At 44.1% G+C, this 27,940-nt stretch overlaps 1 protein-coding gene across 4 annotated transcripts in view; it reads right to left on the reverse strand.

The window, feature by feature from the left end:
• The window catches only part of LIMS2 (LIM zinc finger domain containing 2), a 54,420-nt gene extending 34,977 nt beyond the window's left edge, over positions 1–19,443 (reverse strand). For 2 of the 4 annotated variants that reach the window (XM_050965298.1, XM_050965299.1), the window contains exon 1: positions 19,255–19,362. In XM_050965298.1, coding sequence (XP_050821255.1) covers positions 19,255–19,265 — 11 coding nt within the window. In that variant the 5' untranslated portion in view covers positions 19,266–19,362. Of the gene's footprint in view, positions 1–18,679; positions 18,851–19,254 lie in introns of those variants that run through there. The other 2 variants (XM_050965297.1, XM_050965301.1) reach the window with 2 other exon arrangements.
• Positions 19,444–27,940: the final 8,497 nt, after the last annotated feature.

Here is a 27,940-nt window from a genome sequence, read left to right on the forward strand (position 1 = left end):
TGCATAGCTAAAAGTTTTCTCTTTTATCAACAGAAGTTGGCCCAATAAAATATATTACTTTACCTCACTCACCTTGTGTCTCTAATATCCTTGGACAACATGACTAATCCTCTAATCTTTATGACTGTCAGAGATCCATATATGATATGATACACCCTATGTGCCCAACACTAAACACAACGAAGCACGTTTCTGGTTGTCCTTGATTACAAAGTTTAAGTTATGAAAAAAATCTGCTACTTACATTTCCATTTTAAATTTATTTTAGTTGCTCTCTCAGAAAGAGCCTGGCTCCCCACCACCTTCCACTGACATTACACTGGGTCCTATTGCCCCAATACTGCAAGACTGGAACTGGCTGGCATTAGATAACTGTGTTCTGAGCCCTCAGCTTGCAATCTGCACAGTCGCATTCCTGCGATGAGTAAAATGCAGATGATTTAGTTAGGTCTAGAGGGATAATTCCTACTACCTACTAAGCACTATTTGTCACAAGAGGTTTTAGGGAAAAGTCACATGGGAGTGTCGGCAAAAAAAAAGATAATGGAAATTTAGGGTCTAATCTCTGAACCCCTCATTCATGAAAGCAGGACTGTAAAGGCCCTTATTCAGGCAAATAGGTTTGAGGACTGTAGAAGTACGAACTGCCTTCAGTAAAAAAGCCTCATAACCCTGTAGGAAATTAGAGCTCCCACTGAGAGTCAAATGATCTGTTCTTTTGTGTGGCAACTTCGAAATGCAGCTCAGGATTTAACTTGCAGCTGTCAAAGAAATTCATTCAGCCCACCCACTCACAAAAATGAGAAAATGTCAAAAGTTATGGGATTTATTTTTATACATACACAACACCCATGACTCTTACTGCAAAAGAGCAACTGTAGACTCCATCAAACCCAGAACCCTGTAAGACCATTCCAGATGTCCCAACATCCCTGTTACTGCATTAGATTGTGAGAAGCAGCAAAGAGGGTGAATAACAGCTAAACTAGGTAGTATAGTCTAAACACTTCTGGGATTTGGAAGACAAAAAAAAGTTAACTGATAAATGTATCTAAGTTTAAAGAAACTGGCAACTGTAAACAGGATTTCCTTGAAAATTATAAGCACGAGGACTGTGTAGATGTCATCATATTGGCCCAAGAGGTGCAAAAATACAAATGATCTGTTCCTTAATGATTAAGCACAATAGGACCCAGTAATCTAGAGGGGGAAATAGTAAGTAAATGTACGTATACCATGTTACATACTACATACACAGCCAAAATATATACCACACAAATATACCATATGTCCAGCTCAGTGGCCTATTGGTAATCCTGTGTGCTGCCATGCAGGGAGTCTATGCTCAGTTGTTAGTCCAAAACTCTTACTCATAGGGTGGGAGTACCATTAAGTCAGTGTATTCTATGCACAGGCACACACCTCAGACGGAAGAAAAGGGAAGTACCTTGCATCTTTCCAATGCAACTCCTCCAGCCAGCTAGAACCAACACTAATGGAAGTCTCTCTTCCAGTCCTAGCTGGCTAGGACGTTGGCTATGATTAGGCTTGATAGAATTTGATTTTATATATTATAATTTCAACAGATAATGTCAATATTTATTTTTCAGTATTTTTATTTTTATTGATTTAAATGCTCACCATTGTGCAAAATTATGGGGTTTAAGTCTTTTTTTCCAATTTTTATCACTCACAGTTGTGGGAAATTATGGGGAGGGGTCAACAATAGTTATTTAAATTACAGCACATGCTTAGATTCAAAAAGTTAAAGCTTTATAACTATTAAAACACAAATTGTCAACATCACATGGGAAAATATACACAGTAAATGTCCTTGAATCAAATTCTCCTAAATTCTCATGCAGCATTTTTACTTTATCTATTGGTAAATTTCAATTATTATTGATGGACTTTTCTGTCCATTTGTGTATACGGTGAAATTGACATTTACTGATATTTACCAATAAAAATCAAATCCTTCCAAGCCTAGCTATGATGCAGGTCTCAGAACTGTGAGGAAGACAAAGTAGAGAAAATGTAAAGGGTGATGGTAAAAATCCTTATTAATTCCTGCAGACAGAGAGGAAAAGGACAATCCTTGTGCCAATGAGAGGCAACAAACAAAAAAAGTATGTAACCAGGAAAATAAAACTACTACAAAAAGTACAAAGAACTATACATAGTTTTACATATGGCCAAACAAATATTTCCTACGGAGATCATCTGAAAAGTTATCAGTTTTAAAGAATGCTAAACTATGTCCCACGTATTACAGAAAAACTTTCAGCCAATTCCACGTATTAAGGACCTCTGTTCCATTTTGACAGTCATGCCAGGGAATAAATGAATGAGTAAAATAGCAGATGGAAATCTAGAGATCAGTTCCTAGAGCCATTCTGTATTCCAAGAATAATTTTCCTAATGCAGAGAAGAGCACAGCTGGTCAAGCACATACCTACTCCTCTTCTCTTCCCTGTCCCACTCCACCCCTCCGGGAGGCAATGAATTTGCAGCTGGTTGGTGAGCTCTCTTAGCCATTGAGGCCCCATCTACACAACACTTACAATGGGGTACCTATTGATACCATGATTGTTCCCTGCCTCAGTTACAACAGAGCTGAAATCTGTAGGGAACGTAAGTTCCTGAGTACATTATACATGACAGCTGTGTTGCACCCAAGTCAGAGGACAATTGTATCATAAATGGATTCCCTGATTTGTATCTGTAAGATAGAGAGGACTTAACAATGGATCTTGCATAATCATGAGCTGAGTTCTATACTCTCTTTAGCTGTTCACTCCTGACACTTCTTTCAGTTTTACTGAAGACATTTATTCCTTTGATCTCAAAACGAAAAAAGAATTTAGCCTCACTTTTAACTTTAAAACAATCTCAACAACAGCCACAAGATGCTAAAATACAAGTCTTTTCCACAGAATATACCCTCAAACTAGAAAAGCTACATTTATTCCAAGCAATTCACTAATTTACTGTGTTGTACTCAGATATCAAACACAGATGTCCCCCCTCTTTAAATAATAAGCTTGTAACACAAAGACAGGAAAGACAATTAAAACAAAGTAAATGACAAAACATCCTGAACTTCCAGCACTGTGACCAAAAATGGCACAACAATAAGAGAGCAGGGCAGCACCTGAGCAAAGAATTTTCCAGTCTTTCACCAGTTTGCGTCATAACTTTTACTGATCAGTTTTTAAAATGCAGACATTTCATGGGAGCATGTTATGTACCATTCTAATCAGGAATAGGTTTCTCAGATAAATATACAAATACTCAGACTTTTTAAAAGTATGTTCTGCTGGACACTAGCACTGGTCTAAACTCTAGTAACACCCTCTGAACATACTTTATGTGAAGTGAAAATTACAGGCAGTAGTTAAGGTGACATACAAGCTAAATCACTATCAGATTTAGAAATATTTTATAGAGTCAGCAAATTGGGCTTCTCTTCCTTCAGAAGAAGAGTCTGGGACATCACACAATGAGAAGACTGTTAAAACAAACCCAACAGCTGTGAGACTTTTCTGCTGCTCCTTCCTCTTTTCAAAACATCTCCACCAAAAACCTTAGCAATTATGTGGAGTTGGTGACCCTGAATCGAGAAAGGTAAATAGTAGCAGAGAGTCCTGTGGCACCTTATAGACTAACAGACATATTGGAGCATGAGCTTTCGTGAATGAATACCCACTTTGTCGGATGCATGCCACAGGACTCTTTGCTGCTTTTACAGATCCAGACTAACACGGCTACCCCTCTGATACAAGGCAAATAGTGGCACTACAAAGAAAGTACAAAGGACAACCTCAAATGAGGTTGGTGGGAGGGATAGCTCAGTGGTTTGAGCATTGGCTTGCTAAATCCAGGGTTGTGAGTTCAATCGTTGAGGAGGCCACTTAGGGATCTGGGGCAAAAATCAGTACTTGGTCCTCCTAGTGAAGGCAGGGGGCTAGACTTGATGACTTTTCAGGGTCCGCTCCAGTTCTATGAGATAGGTATATCTCCATATGTTTTATTACATTTGAATGGATTAGTGGGAGTCAGTATGCAGAATATGGATGCAAAAACAAGGAAGATAAGGCTAGTGAAAGATCAGTTGCAGCATTTCTGATGAGGCGACCAGTTTTACTCCCTTACTTTTGAAAACTCTTGCAATGGAATGAGTGTTATTATAGCATCACTCTCATGGTACTAGGGTACATGAGAGACATGGCTCAGCTGCAAATCCAAGAGGGATTTCTGTCACAAAACAGCACATTGCAGAAACTGAGTTTTGAAATAATGACTAGAGGTTTGGGATTTGATTTGATTAGGAGGTGTGGGTGGGGGCGGGGCGACAACAAGAGTCCTGACATATTGTCATGGGACAAAACATTTTGCTTCACATCAATCATTTCCCACCACTCAAGATGGATGCATTTGCTTTAGTGCCGAAGAAGGTTAATCTTCACCCTCTCTGCACTTGTCTGAAGAGTTGCTTTAACTTAGTGATGGGCTGAATATCCAACAAGTGTTGAAAGAAAGAGTGCGATAAACAGATGCTAAGATAACAGAGATGGATGCTACAAGAATCTGGAGAGAGGCACCACCATACATTAGAGAATTTTATAAAAAAAAATTCCCACTGGTTCTGCTCCACCAGTGGAAGCCATTGAGTAGACAAGGCTCTGGAAGGTTCCATATTTACACCATCATGTCAGTTAAAGTTGTAAGGCAATAAAAAGGCAGAAATGTAGGAAGCCATCTTGTCTTCATTAAAATTCCTACTGGCTCAGCTGAATCAGTGGTAGCACTGATAGGGAAGATTTTTTATGGAAATCCTTAGTGTAGACAAGGACACAGAAATTTGTACTGGGATACTGCTAGAGTATGACTCACATTAACAGAATAACACAAAAAAAATAAGAGAAAATATCTCACTACTAAAATCTCCCAACTCCCCTTAACATTTTCCCCCAAATCCTTATTGTCCAAAGTGATTTTTATCTGAAATGAAACCAATGAAGGTACTCTTTCTTTGAAAGCTACGCTACCAGCTTGTGCAATTTTTATAACAAGTAACATTTAAGATTACTGGAATTGAGCATAGAGAAAAATATTTCTTTGTTCAATGTCTATACTACACACACATTTGACAGCCCTGTACATGTAGTTTTATATCCCCCCAGCAAACTTTGTTTCCTCTTTTGCTTACATAGGATTTCCCACAGCAACTAGAGAGAACAAACAGATTTAAACTCTCTTTTTTTTGGATTTTTAAAACACGACTAGGTTTCAAGTTGACTGTGCTTCTTTTAGCACACCTGGCTCTTTCCCCTCCCTTCCGGCCTAACACTCAAATGGAACTGCACACATATTCTTATTCCTTCCGCTTAACCAGTGATGCATGTTCAGTCTGTCACTCCACGACCTCTCATCCACACTCTAATGGATAAAAATGAAACAAGGTGTTCAGTGCAGTTCACAGCCATAAGGACAAATTAACAAGGGAGTCCAGGGTCTCTGGTTATCCCTCTGTCTGGCTGCTACTGTTGTTAGTTATGTGAGTGGGCCAGAGGTTCAATAAAGCAAATATCCACTGCTCCTTTACACATTCCAGCAGGCTACAGGGAACACAATGTCTGCGTGGTATCCCAAAGGAGAACTGCCACCACACAGCTGCTTAAGAGACACAATGCATTTATGGATGTGTCCTGGATTTCACACAGGGGTATCTTGAGTACCTATAGCAGGTACTCAAGAGTTCCTCTTCCACCTCTTTCTCAACACAGCAGCATGCTTGGTGAATTTCCTGAAATGGCCTTAATTTATAGTATTCCCCTTAAACCAAGGAAGTGCCTTTTCAGTCATCTTCAATAAATTTCATTTAACAGATTATATTTCTCATCTTCACTATGTATAACTAAAAGTTTAGTCAATTCTATAACATATTTAAAAAAGTCATGCCCAAATATGCCTGTCATTCACCATCATCAACTGATATCAGCACAGCCCTGGGATTGTTATCATTTGCCTTAAGAAGGAGCTCTAAACATTGGGGCTTTTTATATTTTGGGGAAGAAAACCACAAAAAGTATCCTTCAAAAAAGAATTCTCAGCGAGCAAACAGTAGACTTAAAAACAGTCATTTACAGCCCAGAAAAGAATCCCCCTCCCCCCCCCGATTATAATTAAGACTGCGTGTCTGTCACAGAAGTCGTGACTTTCCGTGACCTTCATGACTTCTGCAGCGGCTGCAGCAGAAGTTTGGGTGTGTTGGAGGGGGCTCAGGGCTGGGGTAGGAGGTTGGGATGCAGGGCAGCACTTACCTTGGGGGGGCTCCCAAGAAGTGGCCAGCATGTCCCTGCAGCTCCTAGGTGGAGAGGACAAAGGGCTCAGGGCGCTGCCCAGGCATTGCCCCCGCAGCTCCCATTGGCTGCGGTTCCCAGCACTTGTGGCTGGAGCAGCGTGTGGAGCCCTCCTGGCCACCTCTCCCCCTAGGAGCTGCAGAGACACGTTGGTTGGAACCGGGTAGAGAGCCTGCCAGTCCTGCCAACTCTCCCTCCCTCCCCCAGCACCAGCAGGGGTCCCGGACCGCATGCCACTGCCTGGCACCCTCCGGCGCCAGAGGGGGTCCTGGACCACCACACCCAGCACCCACAGTGCCCCCAGACTACCCCTCCAGAGCACCCACACACACATCCGGCCCAAGTTTTAGTTAGAAGTATCTAGTAAAAGTCATGGACAGGTCACGAGCTATGAATTTTTCTTTACTGCCCATGACCTGTCCAAGACTTCTACTAAAAATACTTGTGACTAAAATACAGCCTTAATCATAATCTAGAACAGTGGTTCTCAACCTTTCCAGACTACTGTATCCCTTTCAGGAGTCTGATTGGTCTTCTATAACCCAAGTTTCACCTAACTTAAAAACTACTAGCTTACAAAATCAGACATAAAAATACAAAACTGTCACAGAACACTTGTACTGAAAAATTGCTTACTTTCTTGTTTTTAACCACACAATTATAAATTAAATGAACTGGAATATATATATTGTATTTACATTTCAGTGTACAGTATATAGAGCAGTATAAACAAATCATTGTCTGTACGAAATTTTAGTTTAGTTTGTATTGACTTCACTAACGCTTTTTATGTAGTCTGTTTTAAAACTAGACAAATATCTAGATGATTTTATGTACCCCTTGGAAGACCTCTGAGTATGGTTGAGAACCACTGCTCTTGAGTATCCCCACTGATAAGAGGAGTAAAGTCCTAAACCATAAATAGCTTTAGAGATCAAAAACAGCATTGTGAAGTGCACCTGGAAGGCAAATGGAAACTAGTACAGACTATATGTCATAGGTATAATAAGACCACTGTGTGATCTACCACTCAGTCAGCAAACATTCGCATTGAAGACTATTCAGGAAGAACAGTGCACAAGGATAGTCACATACAGAAAGCACTGCAGTAATCTAGTCTAGCATTGACAAAAGTATAGATGCTTACAGTGAATTCTGCATTGTTAAGTAAATGGGGCTCAATCTCCTAGTCAAATAAAGTATTTTGGCGGAGGGAGCACTCTTGGCCACTGCTGCTATCTGGGCATCCAAAACAAGACAATGAAATCAAAGTTCCTCAGTTATAACCTTACTTATAAATGATAAACATACCTTAACCCCTTCAACCTAATGGGCTATCAGCTCTGACACTTATAGAATCGTAGAACAGGGTTGGAAGGGACCTCAGGAGGTCATATAGTGCAACCCCCTGCTTATAGCAGGGCCAATCCAGACAGATTTTTGCCCCAGATCCCTAGCTGGCCCCCTCAAGGACTGAACTCACAACCCTGGGTTTAGCAGGACAATGCTCAAAGCACCACTTGCTATGTATGGTGTTTGTTCCTATCCATCAACATCATTGCAGTTACGTCTGTACAGAGCTTCAGAGAGCAAGCTCCTAGGCCGTGTCTACACTAAAGGGAAGTCGATCTAAGCTACGCAATTTGAGTTATGTGAATAGCATAACTCAAATCGACATACCTTAGATCTACTTACTGCGGGGTCCACACTATGCGACGTCAACAGGAGATGCTCTCCGTCTACTCCCCTTACTCTTCTTGATCAGGTGGAGTACAGGAGTCGACGGGAGAGGAATTGGCGGTCGATTTAGTGGGTCTTCACTAGACCTGCTAAATTGACCGCCAATGCATCGATCGCCGCAGTGTTGATCTTCTGGTAAGTGTAGACAAGCCCTCACTCAAGCTGCATTCTTGACAGACAATGGGAAAAACAAGTGACCAAAGCGTCTGGGTCTAAGTGTTATCAGCATGTCAACGGTACTGCAGCCCAAACCATCTCGCTATCTCCAGTAGTGACCTCACATATACATTTTACATTTAACAGGCACGATGACAAAACTCAGCAATACTGTCCAAATACCAACTTCTTAACAAAATTGTCAGCTATATTTTGATTTAATGACATACAAGCCAGAATAAAATCTATCTTGTTCTCCTATACCTGTATTAGCTTTGTACTGCTGACATGTTACAATTTCTGCCTCGTGAGAGCTATATTAATATAAGGAAAATATGTAGAGTAAAAACAATACTATTGTAAAGTTTTTGGTTTTTTTAAACCATAAAAGTCAGGCTTGAAAAATGTATTATTGCACATCTACTTGTCCAAAGACCATGCCTACTAGCCCAAGTGAAAAATACTTAGGCCTTCATCTAAACCACTCTAGCCATAACTCCTGCAATTTACAAGGATAACACTTGTGTACTGTATTTATATGTAACTTGTTACTTTGTGAAAATATATTAACTAGCAAAATGACTATCTTCTTACCCTTTCTGGCCTCAGTTCATATTCTCTTTTATTTTCTATCATAGATCCCAGTGTATTTTTTCTGCATTGTTTCAGTGTCTGTCTCCTTTTCACCTTCTTCCCAACCAACTCCTTACATCCGTTTCCCTCTCCTTTTCTGTACACTGTAATCTCTATCCCCTACATTGTCTTCCCCACCTCCCAATCTCTCTTTCTTCTCTTTTCTAACTTCTCTTAGGATAAGTTAGAAAAGAGAAGTAGGGTTTCTATCAGCCTCTCTTACTTGCCCACACACCCCATCCATATCCTAATCACAGACACACACACTCACTCACCCCTACCCCTTTGAACATAAAGCTTGAAAAATTCACCAGATACTTAACAGCCAGAGGGCTAAAAGGCGGGGACTAAACTAAGATGAAGGACCCAACTGTCCAAGATTAGAATCCAAGCCACTAATGAACAACTGGGAAACAGAAGGTACTAAGATTTCTATAGGGTGCTGTCACTGAATTCTACTTGAGGCTCCATTTTATTCTTCACCACCTAGTAAGTGTCTGATAAATCTGAAGCCTCAAACCACCTCTGGCTGCTGAAGGAGAGAATTCTCTCTTTTGCATACCACTGCCCTCTTCTCCAATGCAATAGCTCCAGTGTCCACCTCTGCTGCTTCTCAGACCTCTCCCAAGCAGAGCCAAAATAAAGTTGATCTAATTCTTGCCAGTTTGACTAATACCACAGGGTGCTTGTTAACATCTGTGAAAACTGACACAGCTGTCCCCAGTTTTTACTCTGCAGAACAGGAAACCTCTGGGTGGAAGCACAAGTACTGGAGCCATCTGGCTACAGGCTACTGCAGAGCCTTAGTTTACCCTTGGTAAATTTACTTTACGAACAGGCAACCTAGAAGATTAGTTCTCTCTTTGATTGAAAGCTTAGATTCAGCAGAAGTCAAAGAGCTCATCCAGGAAAGCTGGAAAACTCCAAAGTTAATTAGAATCTGTAAAATCAATTGCCTCATTCTTAACAATGTATGTGGAGAAATGTGCCTGAAATCAAACAATGCTAAAATCTTTTCAGCATTTAAAACAACTACAGCATTTTACACTAGGTCCTTGTTCTAGCACAGTGCCTAAAACCCACACTATTAGCAATACTAGAAACATTGCTGGGTCTGAAGATCCCTGTATGTTGCTTCAAATGGGAAAGGTTCGCCATTGTTCATTTCCTGTTATTGTTACAAACTGATAGCTTCTGTGCCAGGAAAACCTTTTTCTTCATAAACTATCCGGAAATAAAAATACACTAATCCAAGCCTGTCTGCAGACACCGCCTGCTTCAAAAGAAATGTATGGAGCCTTAAGAAACATTCCAACAATCCCATTCCCTTTGTCTCAGAGACCTACCCAGGTATCCCAGCTGTTGCCCGTGTCTCGTCTTTCAGCAGTGACCCTGTGCCACTCAGCCGATCCTGCCGGCGTTGGTAAAGCTTAGAGGACGCCAGCCCCCGAAGTCTCATGGCAGCCATAGCACCCAATGCCACTGTGAAGGGGAGTGCAGAAAGACAACTGGAGAGAACAAAAGCACTGAAATTTCAGTGAGTCACTTTCCTTCTGGAAGTCTCCCTTAGTTCTCAGAAGTGCTAAATCAGGATAGACAGAATCCTGCCCAAGTGCTGCCTGTTACCCAAAATCTGCCATTCTGTTACAATTCTAACAAACCAGATTCTTTTGTTCCTGTATCCCACTGGTATGACCCACTGAAGCCAGTGGGTAGGATTGGCACCAGAGATTAATTCTGTGTCAGATTTGCACACAGAATCTACATATGATCCATTTTCCAAGAGATGAATTTAAAAATCTCATTCTTCAAGTAACTTATCCACTTAAACCAATAAAGCTCCTCAGTCAAACCAGAACAGAACAGTAGAAATGAAAAAGAGGTCAGTGATCTCCGAGCAAAGAACTCAGTCCTTTACTGCAGACTAATATCAGATCCTGGCTACTCTAAGTTGGTCCCCTGCAAGATGGTGCATCAAACAATATGAGGTATGCATGATGTTTACGATGTATATATGATGTTGCGATCAGCAGAACCCTTCACTCCATGTAGATAAAGCATACCCCCAACAGCGAAAGCATGAAGATTCTTGCTTTCCAGATACACTGTAGTCTGCAAGAGTTGCATTCCCTGCAAGATCAGGAAGCTGAGAAAAGGAACATACTTTACATTCCAGCCTCCAGAGCACTCACTCCGCTGGGAACTGAGCAGGGTTTCAGCCAGGCGCCCACTCTTTACACCACTCCTGCCTCCCACCCTCTAGAGGAAGAGAGGATCACATTACACAAATGGGACTAAACATATTCTGACTACAAAAGTCAATTTCTTAAAGGAACAAAAGAACAGAGTAGAGGATGACAGGAACATCCAGGCTAGAATATCATTACATCAGAAGCAGCACAGTCCAAGAAAACAAATCCAAGGGCCATTATAATCTATGGTTTATTTATTTTATAATAAATTATGAGGGCAAAAATGTGATTTTCAAGGAAGTAATGAAATATTACATATATCATATCTACAGTCTGGCAAGCTCTAGAAATAATATAATGAGAGGAATGATTTGCACAACTGTTTAACAGGGAGTGACCAACAGTGGTCCCTTCTGACATTACAATTTATGAGATGTAGTTTATACTGGAATCCAAAAAAAACAGGCAGAGATGAAGAGCATCATTGTTTCAAAGAGAAGAAAGCAGCAGCATCCTCACCTTCAATTCCTCCTACCTTTCTTCACATATTTCAGACTGCCTGCACCTACAGGTGATCTGGAAAGAATTTTTTTTTAATTGCATTTGTGCTTTTTTTTATATTATTTTACTTCTTTATGGTGTATAATGAGGACCTGATTCTTTTTAATTTTCAAAATGGCATTTTCTGCTTGCTTTTAACTTTAGAAATATCAGGTATGCCAGCTCTGATTTCCTAGGAACATCTTCATCTTGGAGGATGTATATAGTTATAGCTCTTACCTTGAACTGGGGGTGAAAATGTCAATTAACAAGTGTGTTCTTTTTTCAAAATGTTAAAACCCACTTAACTTTAAGACTAATCAACATGTTTCAGAACAGTCTGCCTAAAAATCCCTTCCACTCTCATATGCTCAGCTTTCACACTGTCATATTTCACTGGCACACCAGTCATCACAGTCTTTCACACTAGACAGAACCTGAACATCTAATATAAAAAACAAATGGCAGTGGGGGGGGAGAAGCTTTCAAAATGAACCAAACTATTATTTACATTAAAAAAAAAAAACAAAAAACAAAAAGAAGCTTTAGGGCTCTCTTTATACCTCACAGGCTAAAAAGGGCTCCAGCCCAGTTCTCCACCATCCCCACATCTGCAGGTCACCTTCAAGAGACAGGACTGATGTCAAAACCTTATTAACAAATCACTGAGACGGCTGCCACACTTCTCTTAGGCATAGATGAGTAGCTCTAGCGTGACCAGATGTCCCGATTTTATATGGACAGTCCTGATATTTGGGGCTTTTTCTTATATAGATGTCTATTACACCCCCCCACTCCATCCCGATTTTTCATCCTTGTTATCTGGTCACCCTAAGTAGCTCCCAAGAGAAGCAGCTCAATGATTGTCCAATAAATCTCTCAGGATTTTCCAGTGAGTTCAGATTTACTCAGCTAGCTTCAGAGGGCAGGTTTAAATAGAAAGATAAAAATAAGATTAAATTAAAAATGCATTTTTCAACCCAGAAGACCAAGAGTGGTTGTTCATAATTCAGACAGACAAGCTCTGCACTAGTGCTCTTGTTTGCAGTCACAACTCTTCTTGTAATTACTGAGGCTTGCTTTACACTACTAACTTATGTCAGTATAACTATGTCACACAGGGGTGTGGAAAATCCATACCTCTGAGCAATGTAATTAAACTGATATAACCCCCAGGGTAGACAGTGCTATGTCAAGGTGAGGGCGTCTCCCATTGATATAGCTTCCACCTCTCAGGTAGGTGGAGTACCTACACCAATGGGAGCAGCTCTTCCATCCACATAGGTAACATCTTCACTGCTGCTACAGTGCTGTAAGTGTAGACGAGTCCTGACATTTGTACTCCATCTTCGCCATCACACTCCAACTCATTTTACTTGTAATTACTTCATAAAGAGAATCACCATAAAGAGAATCACATGCATAATAATATCCCCTTTCCTTGTTAATAAAAAGCTTGTGGACAGATGGTTGCTTAAAATACACTTCATTATACTTTATATGTACGTAGCATATTTCACCCGAGATTCTCAAATTGCTTTACAAGTTTTAATTATGAGATTTCGTGTTGCTTTAAACAAACTAAGCTAGAAAGAAAATAGGTTTCTCCAATCTTTCTCCGTTCTAGTATCTTAGGATGTTACTTGTAACAGTAGCTGGTATTTTCGGCCAGAAGCAATTTTTAAATTGACTGTATCCTTTTAAACTTCACACTGTTTACAGATCAGAATTTGTGAACAAATCTGACTGCCACTGATTAACTCAGGGGTCAGCAACCTTTCAGAAGTGGTGTGCCAAGTCTTCGTTTATTCACTTTAATTTAAGGTTTTGCATGCCAATAATGCATTTTAAACTTTTTAGGTCTCTTTCTGTAAGTCTATAATATATAACTAAACTATTATTGTATGTAAAGTAAATAAGGTTTCAGAATGTATAAGAATGTTTAATTTAAAATTAAATTAAAATGCAGAGCCCCCCGGACTGATGGCCAGGACCTGGGCAGTGTGAGTGCCACTGAAAATCAGCTTGCGTGCTGCCTTTGGCACATGTGCCATAGGTTGCCTACCCCTGGATTAACTAAATGACTCCACTTCTCAGTGTTGTGGTTTAGTAATCTATAAAATGATATGGCAACTAATTATGATTATATTCATTTTTACAGATTAGTAAACCAAGGCAATGAGAAATGGAGTCATTTAGTTAATCAGTGGCAGTCAAGATTATTATTCACGTATTCCAATTTACCCACCCCAGTTATCTTTTTTCCTCTCATGACCCCAAATCCCAAAAATCTTTTGCATTCCCTGTTTCAGCCCAGGCCCTCCCACACTGTGATAAATAATAAATGTAATATTTATAAATGCATTGTTCAATATACAACCAAAGCAGTCATTTACATTGATACTTTCACATTAAAAACCACACTTATTTATATTACTGAAACATGTAAGAGGTCCTATCATAAACCAGGACTCTACTGTGCCAGGCACTGTACAAACGAAGACTGTCCCTGCTCCAAAGAGATTACAGTTTAAGTACCACGTATACATTCTTATTGTAATTTTAATTAATTGGACATTCCCCTCATGCTACCCCTCATTGGGTAATTAAATAAGCCTAATTACTGTAGCTAATTACATTCAGAAAGTTATCTTTGCTACTACAAGGGCTAGAATCATTTTTTTCAATGAAAATTAAGTTCCTGTTTTTTTCCTTCTGCAATGCTTTCTTTTCTATCTGTCTTGGGTATTGATATAGTACTGATAATCATGGAACCTAGCAGCAGGTTCTTTTCTCCCTATCTTTCTTTCCACTGTGTCAGCACTACCTCTTTCTCAGTCTGTTTAATTTCCTCTTTCTTCCAGTGTTAGAGAACAAGATCATGCAATTTTTAAACCAAATAGCTATTAATGGTATTTTCCTTGCTCCAGATGTGTCCACATTGATCAGTATTATGCAGAAATTCAATTTTGGAACAGCTCATCTTGTTCTACAGTACTGGAATCCCAACAGCTCGAGAACTGAAAAAGATTGTAACTCGTCAGTACTGTATATTCCAAAGAGACTAACTACTATTTTGCAAATGTCATACAACACTTTGCCTTCATTAGTAATACAATGTAGAGCAGAGGTTCTCAAACTGGGGGCGCAGCATAGAATGTATTCTGGGGGTGTATGAGAAACTTTGGGGGGAATAAACATACAAAAAACTTACAGCACACGTTCAGAGCTGGGCAGCTGAATCTCTGAAGGCAGCCACCCAGTTCTGAAGGCGACACCGCCACCAGCAGCAGAGAAATAGGGGGACAATACCATACCATGCCACCCGTACTTCTGTGCTGCTGCTTGTGGCAGCACTGCCTTCAGAGGAGAGCACCTAGCCAACAGCCACCACTCTCTACTCTGCCTTCAGAGCTGGGCAGCAAGAGAGCAGCAGCAGCTGGCTGGGCACCAAGGTGAGGGAAAACTACTACAGACACAAAGAAATGGGGGCATGATCAAATAAGTTTGAAAACCACTAGTCTAGAGGCGGGGCTGTGAAGCTGTTTGCTGAGGTTGGAACTCTTTCTGTAGAATCTAAGGGCCCAATCCTACCAGGCACTGTGCTCACCCAGGACTCAGTAATGCAAGGAGATGAGCAGACCTACTAACCTCTCACATGTTTAAAGTTAAGCTTATTCACTTCGCTGGACTGGAGACGGAATGCTCAGCACATTGCAGGAACAAGTCCCAACTTAATTATTCTTTTACAGAGAAAAAAACCCAGTTAACACAGAACCATAATGTTTGTCTTTGAGAATTCCCACAAAAGAATGAGCAACTGTTCTATGGCAGAGGAAGCAATAGAAGCCATGAAGTTATACAGTTTCATAATTGACAAGTTTTCTACGTACATTTTTTTCAAAACATGTCTGTGCATTTCACTATTTGGAGGTTTATGCCAAAACCCACTCTATATAAGAAATCCAAGAAATTAGCCATTTGTATTATCTTTGAGAGGGGAAGAAGTTAAAAATCCTACATTATTTTAGGGAACTACACACATTACAGTGGCTTGTGTACTCTGGAATGTTCCACAAAGCCTTATGTTCTATGTCATATCACGGCACTCAAAACGCTGATGCCTTAAAAGGCAGGGCTCTGAATATGCACAAAATAATGGCACAAAAGGGTTTAATTATTTTATTACCATGATCACTGGATTCGGCAAACTGGATAGGATGGGCAGGGCCACCTAGAGCAGAGGTTCTCAGGACAAATTTTTTGGTGGCCTTGGAGCATAGCCACCAACTCTTGCTGGTGGCCGCTCTCACATTTTTCCCTAAAATCGTTAATTAGCTTTAGGAAAAACTAATAAATATGCACATATACACGTCCAAATCATTGTAATTTATTTATTGTTAGTTAGTAAGTCTGTTGTGAAAAGTGATATTAACAAACATGCAAGTATCACTTTTCACAGCAGACTTACTCAGACCCGCCAAATCTAGGGACAAATTAAGCTCTGGATGGGGAGGTGGGGTCAGGGGAGGCAGCAGGGGCCAGGGGCAATGGGGGTTGGTGGGTGGAGAGCTGGGGAGCAATGGGGGGGTGAATCCTGAGGCCCCATGGCCAGAGTCTGAGGTCTGCCGCCACACAGCCAGAGTCTAGAGTTGGAGCCCAAAGTCCCTCGGCCAGAAACTGCTGCAAGGCCCAAAGCCTGAGCCCCACTGTCCTGGGAAAGTGGAGAATTCACTGGCTGACTGCTCCTCCAGTGTGGTGCCCCAGGTGTCTCCAGATAGGGGCAGAGCCCAACCCCTGCTGGCAGTCCCAGCAATCAACAGGGCCACTCAGAGGATTCAGGGGGCCTGGGGCAGGGCCGGGTCTTCAGGGGCAATTCAGCAGCGGGTCCCTCTCAGAGGGAAGGACTCGCGGCCAAATTGCCGCCAAAGAATGAAGTGGCGGCGGTAGAGCAGCCTAAGTGCAGCTGATCGTGGCCTTTTTTTTTTTCCTGCCGCTTCCGGCGCTTGTAATCACCAGGCCGTGCTCCGAGGCTTCGGCAGCACTTCAGCAGCGGGTCCTTCACTCACTTCGAGTCTTTTGCTGCACTGAAGGACCCGCCACCAAAGACCCAGAGCCAGTTAAGGGCCTGCCGCGGAAATGCCTCTGAAAACCCGGAGCGGCTTGCAGGGCCCCTGCAGGGCCTGGGGCAAATTGCCCCACTTGCCCCCACCCACAGGCGGCCCTGACAATCAACATCAAGGCAGTCCGTTCAGGAGCAACAAAGAGAGGGAAGAGCCACTATTTTGCCACCCACTCCCACCCCAGAAGGCCATGGCCACAAGAAAAGCCCCTGGTGGCCGCATTTGAGAAACGCTGAAGAGTATGGCACTCCCCAGGTAACTCAAAAAAGAAACCCACAGTTTTTTCAAATAGCACAAAGTAACTTCCCTTGCCCCTAAACTTGAATGATCCTTGCTTCACATGGAACATATCATTTTAAACATTATCACACACTGTACCTATACGACACAATCAGATTGGTTCATAGTCTAAATTCTTCCCAGATTTACCTCCTCTCTCCCCAGTGCCATTCAGTAGCTGGACAGACGCTCACCAACAGTGACAGAATTTCTAGCACTTTGAGCTTAATCCTCTCCTAAGGGAGTGGAATATATGCACAACATGTCTGTGGTATATTCACAAGTTACAAGAGCCAACACTGCACCCATGAGGTAGCAGCAGCTGAGGTTCTGATACAAAAAAAAAAAAATCCCATTCTGTAACAGACTGGAGGAGGGATAATATATATGCACCAAATACACCCACGTATCCACATCAGTCTATCATCATCCACTCTACAAACTATGAACATTTACCCACATTTTAGATATGAGCATGTGATAATTATTTACAATATTATTCTTTCCAGTAACTCCACAATGGGCTAGGTACTGAACAAATCACAGAAGACACAGTCCAAGTTTACACTCACGACTTTTTCTACTTTTTGTACATCTCTATCCCGATATAACACTGTCCTCCGGAGCCAAAAATTTTTTACCGTGTTATAGGTGAAACCGCGTTATATCGAACTTGCTTTGATCTGCTGGAGTGCACAGCCCTGCCACCCCCCACCCCCGGAGCATTGCTTTACCACATTATATCCAAATTCACGTTATATCAGGTCGCATTATATTAGGGTAGAGGTGTACTTAAAAAATAAATTCCCCAGACTCTCTTAACTGTTTTTAGCTGTGAAAACAAGTGATGCTTAAAAACGACTGCATTATAGTAAGGCTAAGGACACTAGGATTCAGTAGGAGAGAATTCCCACAATGCACTATTTTAGAAGTTCATACTCATATTTAATGCTTTTCACCTTCAAAACACTTTACGAACATCAGTTAACTCTCACAATACTCCTTTAAAATAAGTTCTTCATTTTACAGAGGAGAAAATGCAGAAGATCAGCTACATAACTTGCCTAAATCCGCCCAAAATGTTAGCACTAGGATTAGAACTACCAAGCGCTCAGATTCTCAACTCACTTACACTAGTACAAATTTGTAGTAACTCTGCTGAGTCACTGGTATCAATCTGCTGAAAGTGAGAGGGGAACAGGGCTCAAGATGTTCATCTGTCAGTTCTGCAGTCAGAACACCTACCTCCAAGACTCAGGGCCAACTGGGCAGGGTCAGCTGCCCAGACTCAGAGCAGAAGGAAAGAGAATTATATGTATAAATAAGTAACAACTGTGAATTACATAACTGCAATTCAATCTCAAACTTCATAACCTGTGAGAGTAAAGCTCACGTCACCACGGCCCCACCCTGGAATTAAAGCTGGCTTTAGTTTAGACACTGGGGAAGTACTGCGCACTTTACAAATATAAACACAAACCTTCATCATCATCTCCCTTTCTTGCCCAACTCTTCCAAATCCTGCACTTCTCTCCTCCTATCCCTGCCCTCTTTCCCCACCCACAGGACATATTTAAGATCTTTGGTCCCAGGAGCACACGGTACAGGGGTTGCTGTATTGTCTTCTCCCGTTTCTGAATAAGGCTCTCACCAAATGACACGCACAATACTCCAAACGGGGCGGCCGTTTGCAAGAAGACAGAAAGGTGCTGGGCTCCTCTACCCCTGAGTTTGGCCCCTCACCACCAAGCGCAGCCCTTGTACAGCCCTCGGGTGTGCGCAGGCTGCGCTGCATGGGTCCTGCCTGCCCGGCCGCCAGAGCCCCCCAGGAACGCAAACGGCCCCCCCCGCCGCCCCAGCCCCCGGGAAACAGCCCAGCCCCCCGCGGGGCCGCTCGCAACGCGTTGACACAGGTGCAGCGCCGCTGACTTCAGCGCAGCTACTCCGCAATGACCTTGAGGGCAGGGCGGGAAGTCGGGCCCGGGCTGGGCAGCTGCGGGGCAGAGGGCGGCGAGCCAGGGCGCTCTCCGGACCCTTCCGCCGGAGGGCGGCCCCGCGGGGAGCAGCGGGTCCCAGGCAGGGGGCTCCCAGAGCCGCTGCACTCGGGGCCCGGCCCGGTCGCAGAGCCCCAGCCAGGCCGAGTGCTGCACGCGGCTCCCCCGCCGCCCTCGGGTCCGCCCAGGGCGAGTGACCCCATCCCGGGGGGCGCGCCCCGCTCTCCCTTACCTGCCCGTCATGGCGGCTCCTGGCCCGGCCCGGACTCCCAGGGGCTCGGACGGGACTCAGCGCCGGACACCGACCGCAGAACGAGCGAGAGCCGGCGGCCAGTCCTGGAGAGAAACCCCGCCCTGTCCGGCAGCGACCTCCCTCTGCCCGTCCTGTAGCCCCCTGTGGGCGGGAGCCGCCGCCCCGCTGGCTGCGGGCGGCCCCCCAGCTCCGCACATACATTTCCTATAAAGGGAATGAAACGAGAACTGATGAGACGGCGGGGCTGGACCCGCCTCCGCCACGACAGGAGAAGGGGAGACACCGTCCAGGAACCGAACCATCCTCTGGGAGACACCCCCAGGGATCAACACACACTCACACCCCCCCAGGATTACTCCCCTCCAGGAGAAGGGGAGACACGGTCCAGGAACAAAACCACCTCCAGGGATCAACCTCCCTCCCCCAAGACATCCCCAGAAACCAGGCCACCCCCTGGGAACAACAGCCCCCTGAGAGGCACCCTCCAGAAATCAAACCACCCTCAGGGTCAGGGATTAACCATCCCCTCCCCCGGGAGACACCCCCAGGAACCAGTCCACTCCCCAGGATTCCCCCCCTGGGGAGAAGAGGAGACACCCCGAGGACCAGCTCACCCTCCCCTGGGGTCAAACACCCCCCCCCGGAGGGGAGACACCCTCCAGGAACAAAACCACCTTAAGGGATCAATCCCTCCCTCCAGGGAGAAGAAGAGACACCCCCCAGGAGCCAGCCCACCCCCCAGAATCACCCCCCTCCAGGGAAATGAGGAGATGCACCTCAGGAACCAGCCCACCTCCCGGGATCAAACCTCCCCCCAGGGAGCACAGGTGACACCCTCCAGGAACCAAACCACCCCCAGGGATCAACCCCCATCCCCCCCGGGAGACATCCCCAGGAACCAGCCCACACCCAGGGAACAACATCCCTTCACGCCCCAGAGGACATCCCCCTGGAATCAAACCACCCTCAGGGATGAACCCTCTCCCAGGAGACACCCCCAAGAACCAGCCCATCCCCTACAAACAACCCCCTCCCCTGGGAGACACCCTCCAGGAACCAGACCACCCTCAGGGATCTATATCCCCCCCCACCTCAGGGGGACACCCCCAGGAACCTGCCCACAACCCAGGAACAACACTGCTCCAGGAAACACTCCCAAGAACCAGCCCAGCCCCAGAGAGACACCCCCAGGAACCAGCCCTTCCCCAGGGATCAACTTCCCCAGGGAGACACACCCCAGGAACCAGCCCACCCCCAGGGATCAACCTGCATCCTGGGGAGAAGGAGAGGCACCCACCAAAGATCAACCCACCCCCAGGAAACCACACCCCTCCAGATACACCCAGGAATCAAACCCTGCTCCTGTGAGGGGAGAAGAAGACACAGACACACTTCCAGAATCATACCCTCCCCCATGAGGGGAGAAACTGGGAACACAAAAACACAGCCAGCCCCAGGGATCAAACTGGTCCCCTGTCCCCCCTCAGTTAGGGGAGAGGTGAGGAGAGTTCTTTCACCAGTCCCTGGGGGAACAGCAGCTCCCAGAGCCAATTCTATGCAGCCTGATCAGAGCTCCATGGCCAGGGAAATATAGGCCACATCTTGGGGGGGTCTTCTGTCACACCTCAAGGACCCATGGGGATCCCATAGGGAGGGCAGACCAGCACTGTATGTGGCTAACACTATTGCAAGCATTGCAAAGCATGCTGGGAAGGATTAAAGGTGTGACTGAGGAGTAGAAGATTCCTTGAAGACGGCGAGAGCCCAAGAGGGGGAATGAAGGAAGAGAGCAGAGAACGGGTTAACTCGGCACTTTAGCTAGCTCCATGTGGAGATAAGATACTGGCCCCAGCCCAAGATCATGGGCTCGACGAGAAATCTACAGCTGCCCAGTCGTGAGAAGAGGAGAACTAAGTGAAGCACAACTGCAAAGACAGCAGTGAAAACAGAGTGAATGAGGCAGTGACGGTGAAAGCCAACAGAAGGGAAAACAAATTCTCCAGAGCCGGCCGAGAACACCAGAGCAAGCTGATTGGGACTGGTACAAAGAGTACCAGGCACAGAGAGCCCTGGACGATGACACCCCCAAGGAACCCAGGATTTAAAAACCCTCCCGAGAACTGGAGCAATTTGGAGATTACAGTGGATTCCCTGGACAACCTGGACCCAGGGCAAGAACTCCCGTCCACCCCACCCCCTCTTCTTACGTTACACCCAAGCCTGGCCAGTCTTGGATAGAGTGTGTGTATGAAAGCGGGTTAGGGCTTGGGGCTCTAATGCTTTCTTTCTTCCCCTGAGTGACATGGGAGCATTCCCAGCACTCTCTGCTGTATTTTATTACTTTATTAATACAGCTTTAAAATTTAAACACTTGATACGTTACATCATTTCCTCCCCAAACGATCCTGCGGCTTCAGCCTGATCACCTGACGCTCCAGGCAGATTCAACAAAAATCTGTCACACATCCCACATGCACCCAAGGGTGCTAAGCACAGAATTACAGTTCCCAAACTATGCTCTATGCCTATCATATCCACTTAGCGGCTGAAGATCTCTTCCTGGGTTTGAGAACCTAGCAGAAGGAGGTTGATGTGTGAATCTGTGAAGAGATTTTGCCCTTCCAGAACTAAAAAGTTTGAAAACAGGTGGAGTCCATCAGATGCCATAATCCCAGCTTCTCTCCTCCAAGAAGTAACCCATTTCCCAAAGTCAACTGATGCTGTACAAAGAGAATTGCTATGCTGACATGGGTAATGACAGAGGCTCCCCTCCAAAGTTGCAAGTTAATTGCAGGTCTCCTGACTCCATCTAGCAACTTTGAGACTCTAACTGTGGAAAATGCTGATTTGATAGCATTTTACACTCACTTTCCATAGGTGTAAGTGACTCCACACACTGTTTTCCCCAGGAATTAAAATTAGAAGGCGTGTTCAAATTTACAGGGAGGGTTGGAAAATTACTAAATTAACACTGCATATAACTAGTTGACCACTGGGAGGAGGGATGAGGGAGTTCAGAGGGGTGTAAAGAAATCAGATCCACAAGATAAAGAGGAGACTGAGGGCATGTCTACACTACAAAATTATGTTGACCTAAGTAATGCTGACATACAGCTGACGCAGTAATTAAATCACTTTTACATGTCCACCCTATGCTCCTTGTGTCAGCGGTGCACATCCTCACTAGCAGTGCTTGCATCGATGGAGAGAACAGTGCACTGTGGGTAGCTATTTCATTGTGCACTTCACCACCATCTAGAGCAGGGAGTTTTGGGAAGGTTTTGCAATGCCTTATGGGGCTGAAATGAGTCGCAAAGGGGTGACTGGGAACATGATTTCAATGTCCCATAATGCAGTGTTCTCCATCCCATAATTTTATCTGCATTCCATAACATTTTGCACATCTTTTCAAAATACCTGCAAACCTGTGTGTCCCTCCTAGCTGTCCGCCATCTGTGTCAGAAGCATGGATCCTGCACAACTCTGCACTATTGAGATGAGTGTTGCACGCACATGGCACCTGATCCTGTAGTATTTTTGTGGAGCCGTGGGCAATAAAACAATTTCTTAGAGACTAGATTGCTGTGAGACATAAAAAGAAATTATTAAAAGTTGTTGCCATTTGTGGAGCAGCTGGAGACAATGGGGCTCTGGTTCTGCACCCAAGAAACAAGCACTGACTGGTAGGACCACATTATTATAAAGGTATGGGATGATGAGCAGTGGCTGTAGAACTTTCGGATGTACAAAGCCACATTTCTGGATGTGTGTGCGGAGCTGTCCCCAGCCCTCCAGTGCAGTGACACCAAAATGAGAGCTGCACTGACAACGGAGAAGTGAGTGTCAATCGCTCTGTGGAAGCTTGCAATGCCAGATTCCCAACTCATCAGTCAGGAATAAATCTGGAGTTGGAAAATCCACATAGGGGCTGTTGTGATGCAAGTGTGGAGTGTCATTAATCACGTCCTGTTATGAAGGACTGTGACTCTGGGCAATGTGCAGGACATAGTGGATGTTTTGCAGCAATGGTGTTCCCAAACTGCGGTGGGGCGATAGATGGCACCCATATCCCTATTTTAGCACCAAACTACCTTCCCACAGAGTACATCAACAGAAAGGGCTACTCTTCTATGGTCGTACAAGCACTGGTGCATCACCAGGGGGACATTTTACCGACCTCTATGTGGGCTGGTCAAGAAAGACACATGACAAGCATATCTTTATATGTTAAGAAAGCTGCAAGCAGGGATTTTCTTTCCAGGCTGGTGGATTACCATTGGGGACATTGAAATGCCAACAGTGATCCTGGGAGACCCAGCCTACCCCTTACTCCCATGGCTCATGAAGCCATACTCCGGTCACGTCAACAGCACCAAGGAGCATTTAAACTACAGGCTCAACAGATGCAGAATGACAGTTGAATGTGCCTTTGGCTGTTTGAAAGGTCACTGGTGCTGTCTATTCAAAAGATTGGACCTCAGTGAAAAATATCCCAATGGTTAGAGCTGCTTGCTGTGTCCTGCATAATATATGTGAAGCAAAGGGGGAAGAATTTCTGCTGGGGTGGAGGTGAACCAACTCTGCTGATTTTGAGCAGCCAGACACTTGGGCTATAAGAAGAGCTCAGTACAGACCTAAATGGCTCAGGGTGGCTTTGAAAGTCCATTTCAATAGTGAGTCACAGTGATTTGTGTTTCTGTAGTGTACCTGGCATTGCTCTTTTGCACTCTGGTATGAACTTCGCAAAGAGTGCTCTGTGTGTAGTAATATAACATTGCAAATGCACCATTGCTGTTATCTGTGTATAGTGTCAGCCCCAGCCTGCATATGTTGTGATCTATTAAAGATTAATTAAGTTTCCAGAAATGGACTTTGATTCCAAATCCATGCAGATAGACCATTTATAACTGAATAAAACATAATAAATAAAGGGAAAAGAACTTTTGATGGGGAAAGGTCATTTTTATTTCAGAAACATACATCAAACATGTCTTTCACGGTATGTGCGGCTGTGATTGTCTGTACTCTCCCCTAGGGTGGCGTGGTAGGGGTCATGCAGCAACCCAGAATGTCATGTGGAATGCGGCCAGGAGGGGGATGTAGGGAGGTGCAGTTCTTTATGTGCCTCAGAGGGAAGCAAGCATGGGACTTTTGAACCTGAAGGTCAACAAGAGTCTGAGGCAGATCTGTTTGCTGCCTGAGAAGTGCTAGCATCTTGTGTTGTACGTCCCCATCCTTTTCCTGCAGCTTTCTCCTCTCTGCTCTATCCCTGCCCATGCTGTCCGCGAGGATGATCTTCCAAGCCCTGTGGCTTGATATCCAAAGCAGCAAAGGTTTGCAGGATCTCTTGGAACTTGTCATCCCACATCCTCTTCCTGCTCCTCCCTATCTATCTGAGTTGCTCTGCTGGTGTGGATGGGGAGACCCTCAAGGCCACATTTCCAGTTGCAAAAGATACAGTGCACAGAGGTACTATTGTGGTTGTATTCACGAGATAAATCGAAACTTGGTGTACTGAACTCACTCCTCTTTATCCACACAAGTTGCAAGCACTACATTCTCACTTCTCCTTGGGATTCATGGATTCATGAATGATAGTTCAGTCATGGTGAGCATGGCCCTGGGTGGCTGGGGGTGTTGGGGAAATAAGAGGAATAGCTCACAGGCATGAGTATATGCAGACAGGGCAATTGAATGGAATACTGGCACTGTTTTCCATAGACGCTGGTGATTTTAGCTATCTCACTCCTGAAGGTAACAGAGGCTGAAGGGAAACAGCTCCTGCTGCATCCAGCTTTAGACTGGGGACATATACTGCTAGTCTGTGTGCTGCAATGGTGCGTGTTGAAGTAATTGGGTGGAGCAGGAAAATGTTGTACTACAGTGGAAGAAATAAGGCAGCCCTCCGCAGAAACCTTTGACAGAGGATTGCAGACTACTTCCATGAAAGTTTCCTCAAGATCTCTATGCAGGATTCATGGGATATCCCGGTATACATAAACAAACTGTTCCACAGGGCCCCCTCTGCCTAGCTGAACAGGTGAATGAGAAGCAGACAGCAACTCTTCCTCTGTTGGTTATTTCACTACCTCTTCTAGCATAAGTAAAAAAGAATAAATCAACAGATGTGTCCTGCTACTTTGGGGGTTCCACCCCTGCAATTTCAAAGCAAACTGCGCATTTACTACAGTTCCTTCCCCTGCATCATGCTCGCCCGTGCTGGACTGTAGGGACTGTCTGGACTACCCAGAACTCAAAAACAGGTCCTGGCTTGCTGCACCACTGGATCCCCCAGTCACTTGTTCCCCATACTCCTCCCCCTCTTCCTCCTCCTCCTCCTTGCTGTTCACGGTGGAGGCCTGTGACTCGGGTACCTCCAAAGTATCTACAGGGCTCTTGGGAATGGTGGTGGGGTCTCCTCCAAGGATGGCATGCAGTTCTCTGTCAAAGCAGCAGCTCCACAACAGAGTGACTGTTAGCCTCCCTTTTCTGGTACCCCGCTGCAGCTCCTTGGTTTTCACGTTGCTGGTCCCATTGTAGCTCTCCTCCTCCATGCCCCAAGTGATCTGCTTGTATATGTCAACATTTCTACAGCTGGATCAGAGCTATGCCTGCAGCCTCTTCTCCCCACAAACCCAGGAGACCCAACTCCTCCTGTGTACTCCAGGCAGGAGCGTGTCTACAACATGAAGCCAGCATGGTCAGCAGGGCAGTTGCTAGGCATGCTCTAGAGTTGCTAGACGAGCTCTCCAAGCCCGCCAAACAGGAAATGCAATTTCAAAATTTCATGGTGCTTTAAAGGGGAGGGTTGTCTTCCCGGGTACCTGGCCGCTGGGCAGCGGAGATCAAAACGGTGACCAGAGAGGTCAAGATGGGACACTGTGGGACACTTTCTGGTGGCCACTAACAGATAATGTAAGTAACACAATGTCTATGCTGACACTGCATAGATCTAACTATATCTAAATTCTGTGCATAAGACATAAGCTGGGTTGTGTTGACCTAACTATGCAAGTGTCTACACTAAAATTTTGCTCCCGCTGATGTAACTGCCTCTCTACCTCAACTTAATAACTCCACTTCCGCAAGAGGCATAGAGTCAATATCCATGTATTTAGGTTGATTCATTGTCAGTATAGACACTGTATTGCTTAAGTCAACTGCTACTGGCTTTTAGAAGCCATTACACAATGCCCCACACTGACAGTACAATCAGTACAACTGCTCGTGGTGAGGTCACTCCCCACATACAAGAAGTGGACACACAAAAGTGATTTAATTACTGCGGCAGCTGTATGCCAATGTAAATTTGGTCAACATAATTTTGCAGCTTAAACATGCCCTCAGGTTCATAGCATGCTGCTGCTGAGGACAGAGGAAAACACAGAAGACTCTTGCACGATGATTAGATTGTGTCTCAGGTTATCAAGCTACCAAATAGGTGTTATCACTTAAGACAGCTCAAACCACCCTTATTCTCTTATACTAATGTTTCAGCTTTGCTTAGTGAGATAGAAATGTATTGCACTATGTTGTATCACAATGATCTGGTTGGGGAAGGAGTTCCTGTCCAAATCCAATTTCTATTTTGTACTAATTCCCTCCAAGCTAATCAGGCAGGATTTGACAGACATCAGATTAGGAGTTTTCTGAAAAATTTCAGGCAGGGGATGGCAACTCTATGCTCACTGAATTTCACGTTCTGTAGACCTGTCTTGTTTCAATCATTTCGCAAAAACCTAGACTTCCACTCATTAAACTAGGTTTTGATTGTTAAACCTGAATAATTAAATGGGTACAAAATGCGTCAGAACTTTCTTACTTCTGTTTAGCTTTAAGTTGATTCAGAATAGTTTTAAATAGGTTTCATTATTAACTGCAATATGGCACTCAGACTGAAATAAGAATGTTCACACTGGTTTAATAGAACGAATTTAACTAAACAAGTGTAAGTTTGTGTATAGAAAAACCCTTACACACTCAACCTATTTATTTTAGGTACTTATATGGCCCGTTACCGTAGTATCAGAATATTATGCAATATTTAATGTTTTTATCCTCACAATTCCCGTGAGATACCGATTATCCCCACTTTACAGATGGGGACCTTGATGTTGTCTGATTAAAATATAATTAGGCAAACCATTGTTGCTACCACTGTTATATAATTGCAACCATTCTGGTACGAAGTGTAATATATGACCAGAAAGGGTTAAGCAGCTAAGAGTTAAGAAGCTTGCAGGCTAACTAACCCAGAGCCAACCTGTAAAAACCTGTTAGAAAAGGTAATTAGGGCCATTCAATGCTAGATAGTCTAGAACTTTGAAATGCAAACCTATATTGTTAGAAGTTAGAAGTGATACTAATTGTGTACTCATAAACGTTAGCCATGTAAAAAGACAGTTCCTGTCTGTCACTATAACTATTAATTCAGAGATCAAAAGGGAATATTAACATTTAGAAGAATCTTGAGTGAAACAATATCATTGTCTATATGTCTCTTTGAAGTTTGTGATAGACTGTCTAATGGATAAATTGCCCTATGTTAATTTGTGTAACTAATTACTGGTTGCGCTTAGGAAACAGAAGGTTACATCAAAAGCCTATTGTTTACCCAGGACTGTATGGTCAAGTGGATGCTACAACACTGTATAAAAAACCCTTG

This window comes from Gopherus flavomarginatus, chromosome 8 (genome assembly GCF_025201925.1).
Source record: "Gopherus flavomarginatus isolate rGopFla2 chromosome 8, rGopFla2.mat.asm, whole genome shotgun sequence".
NCBI lineage: Eukaryota > Metazoa > Chordata > Testudines > Testudinidae > Gopherus > Gopherus flavomarginatus.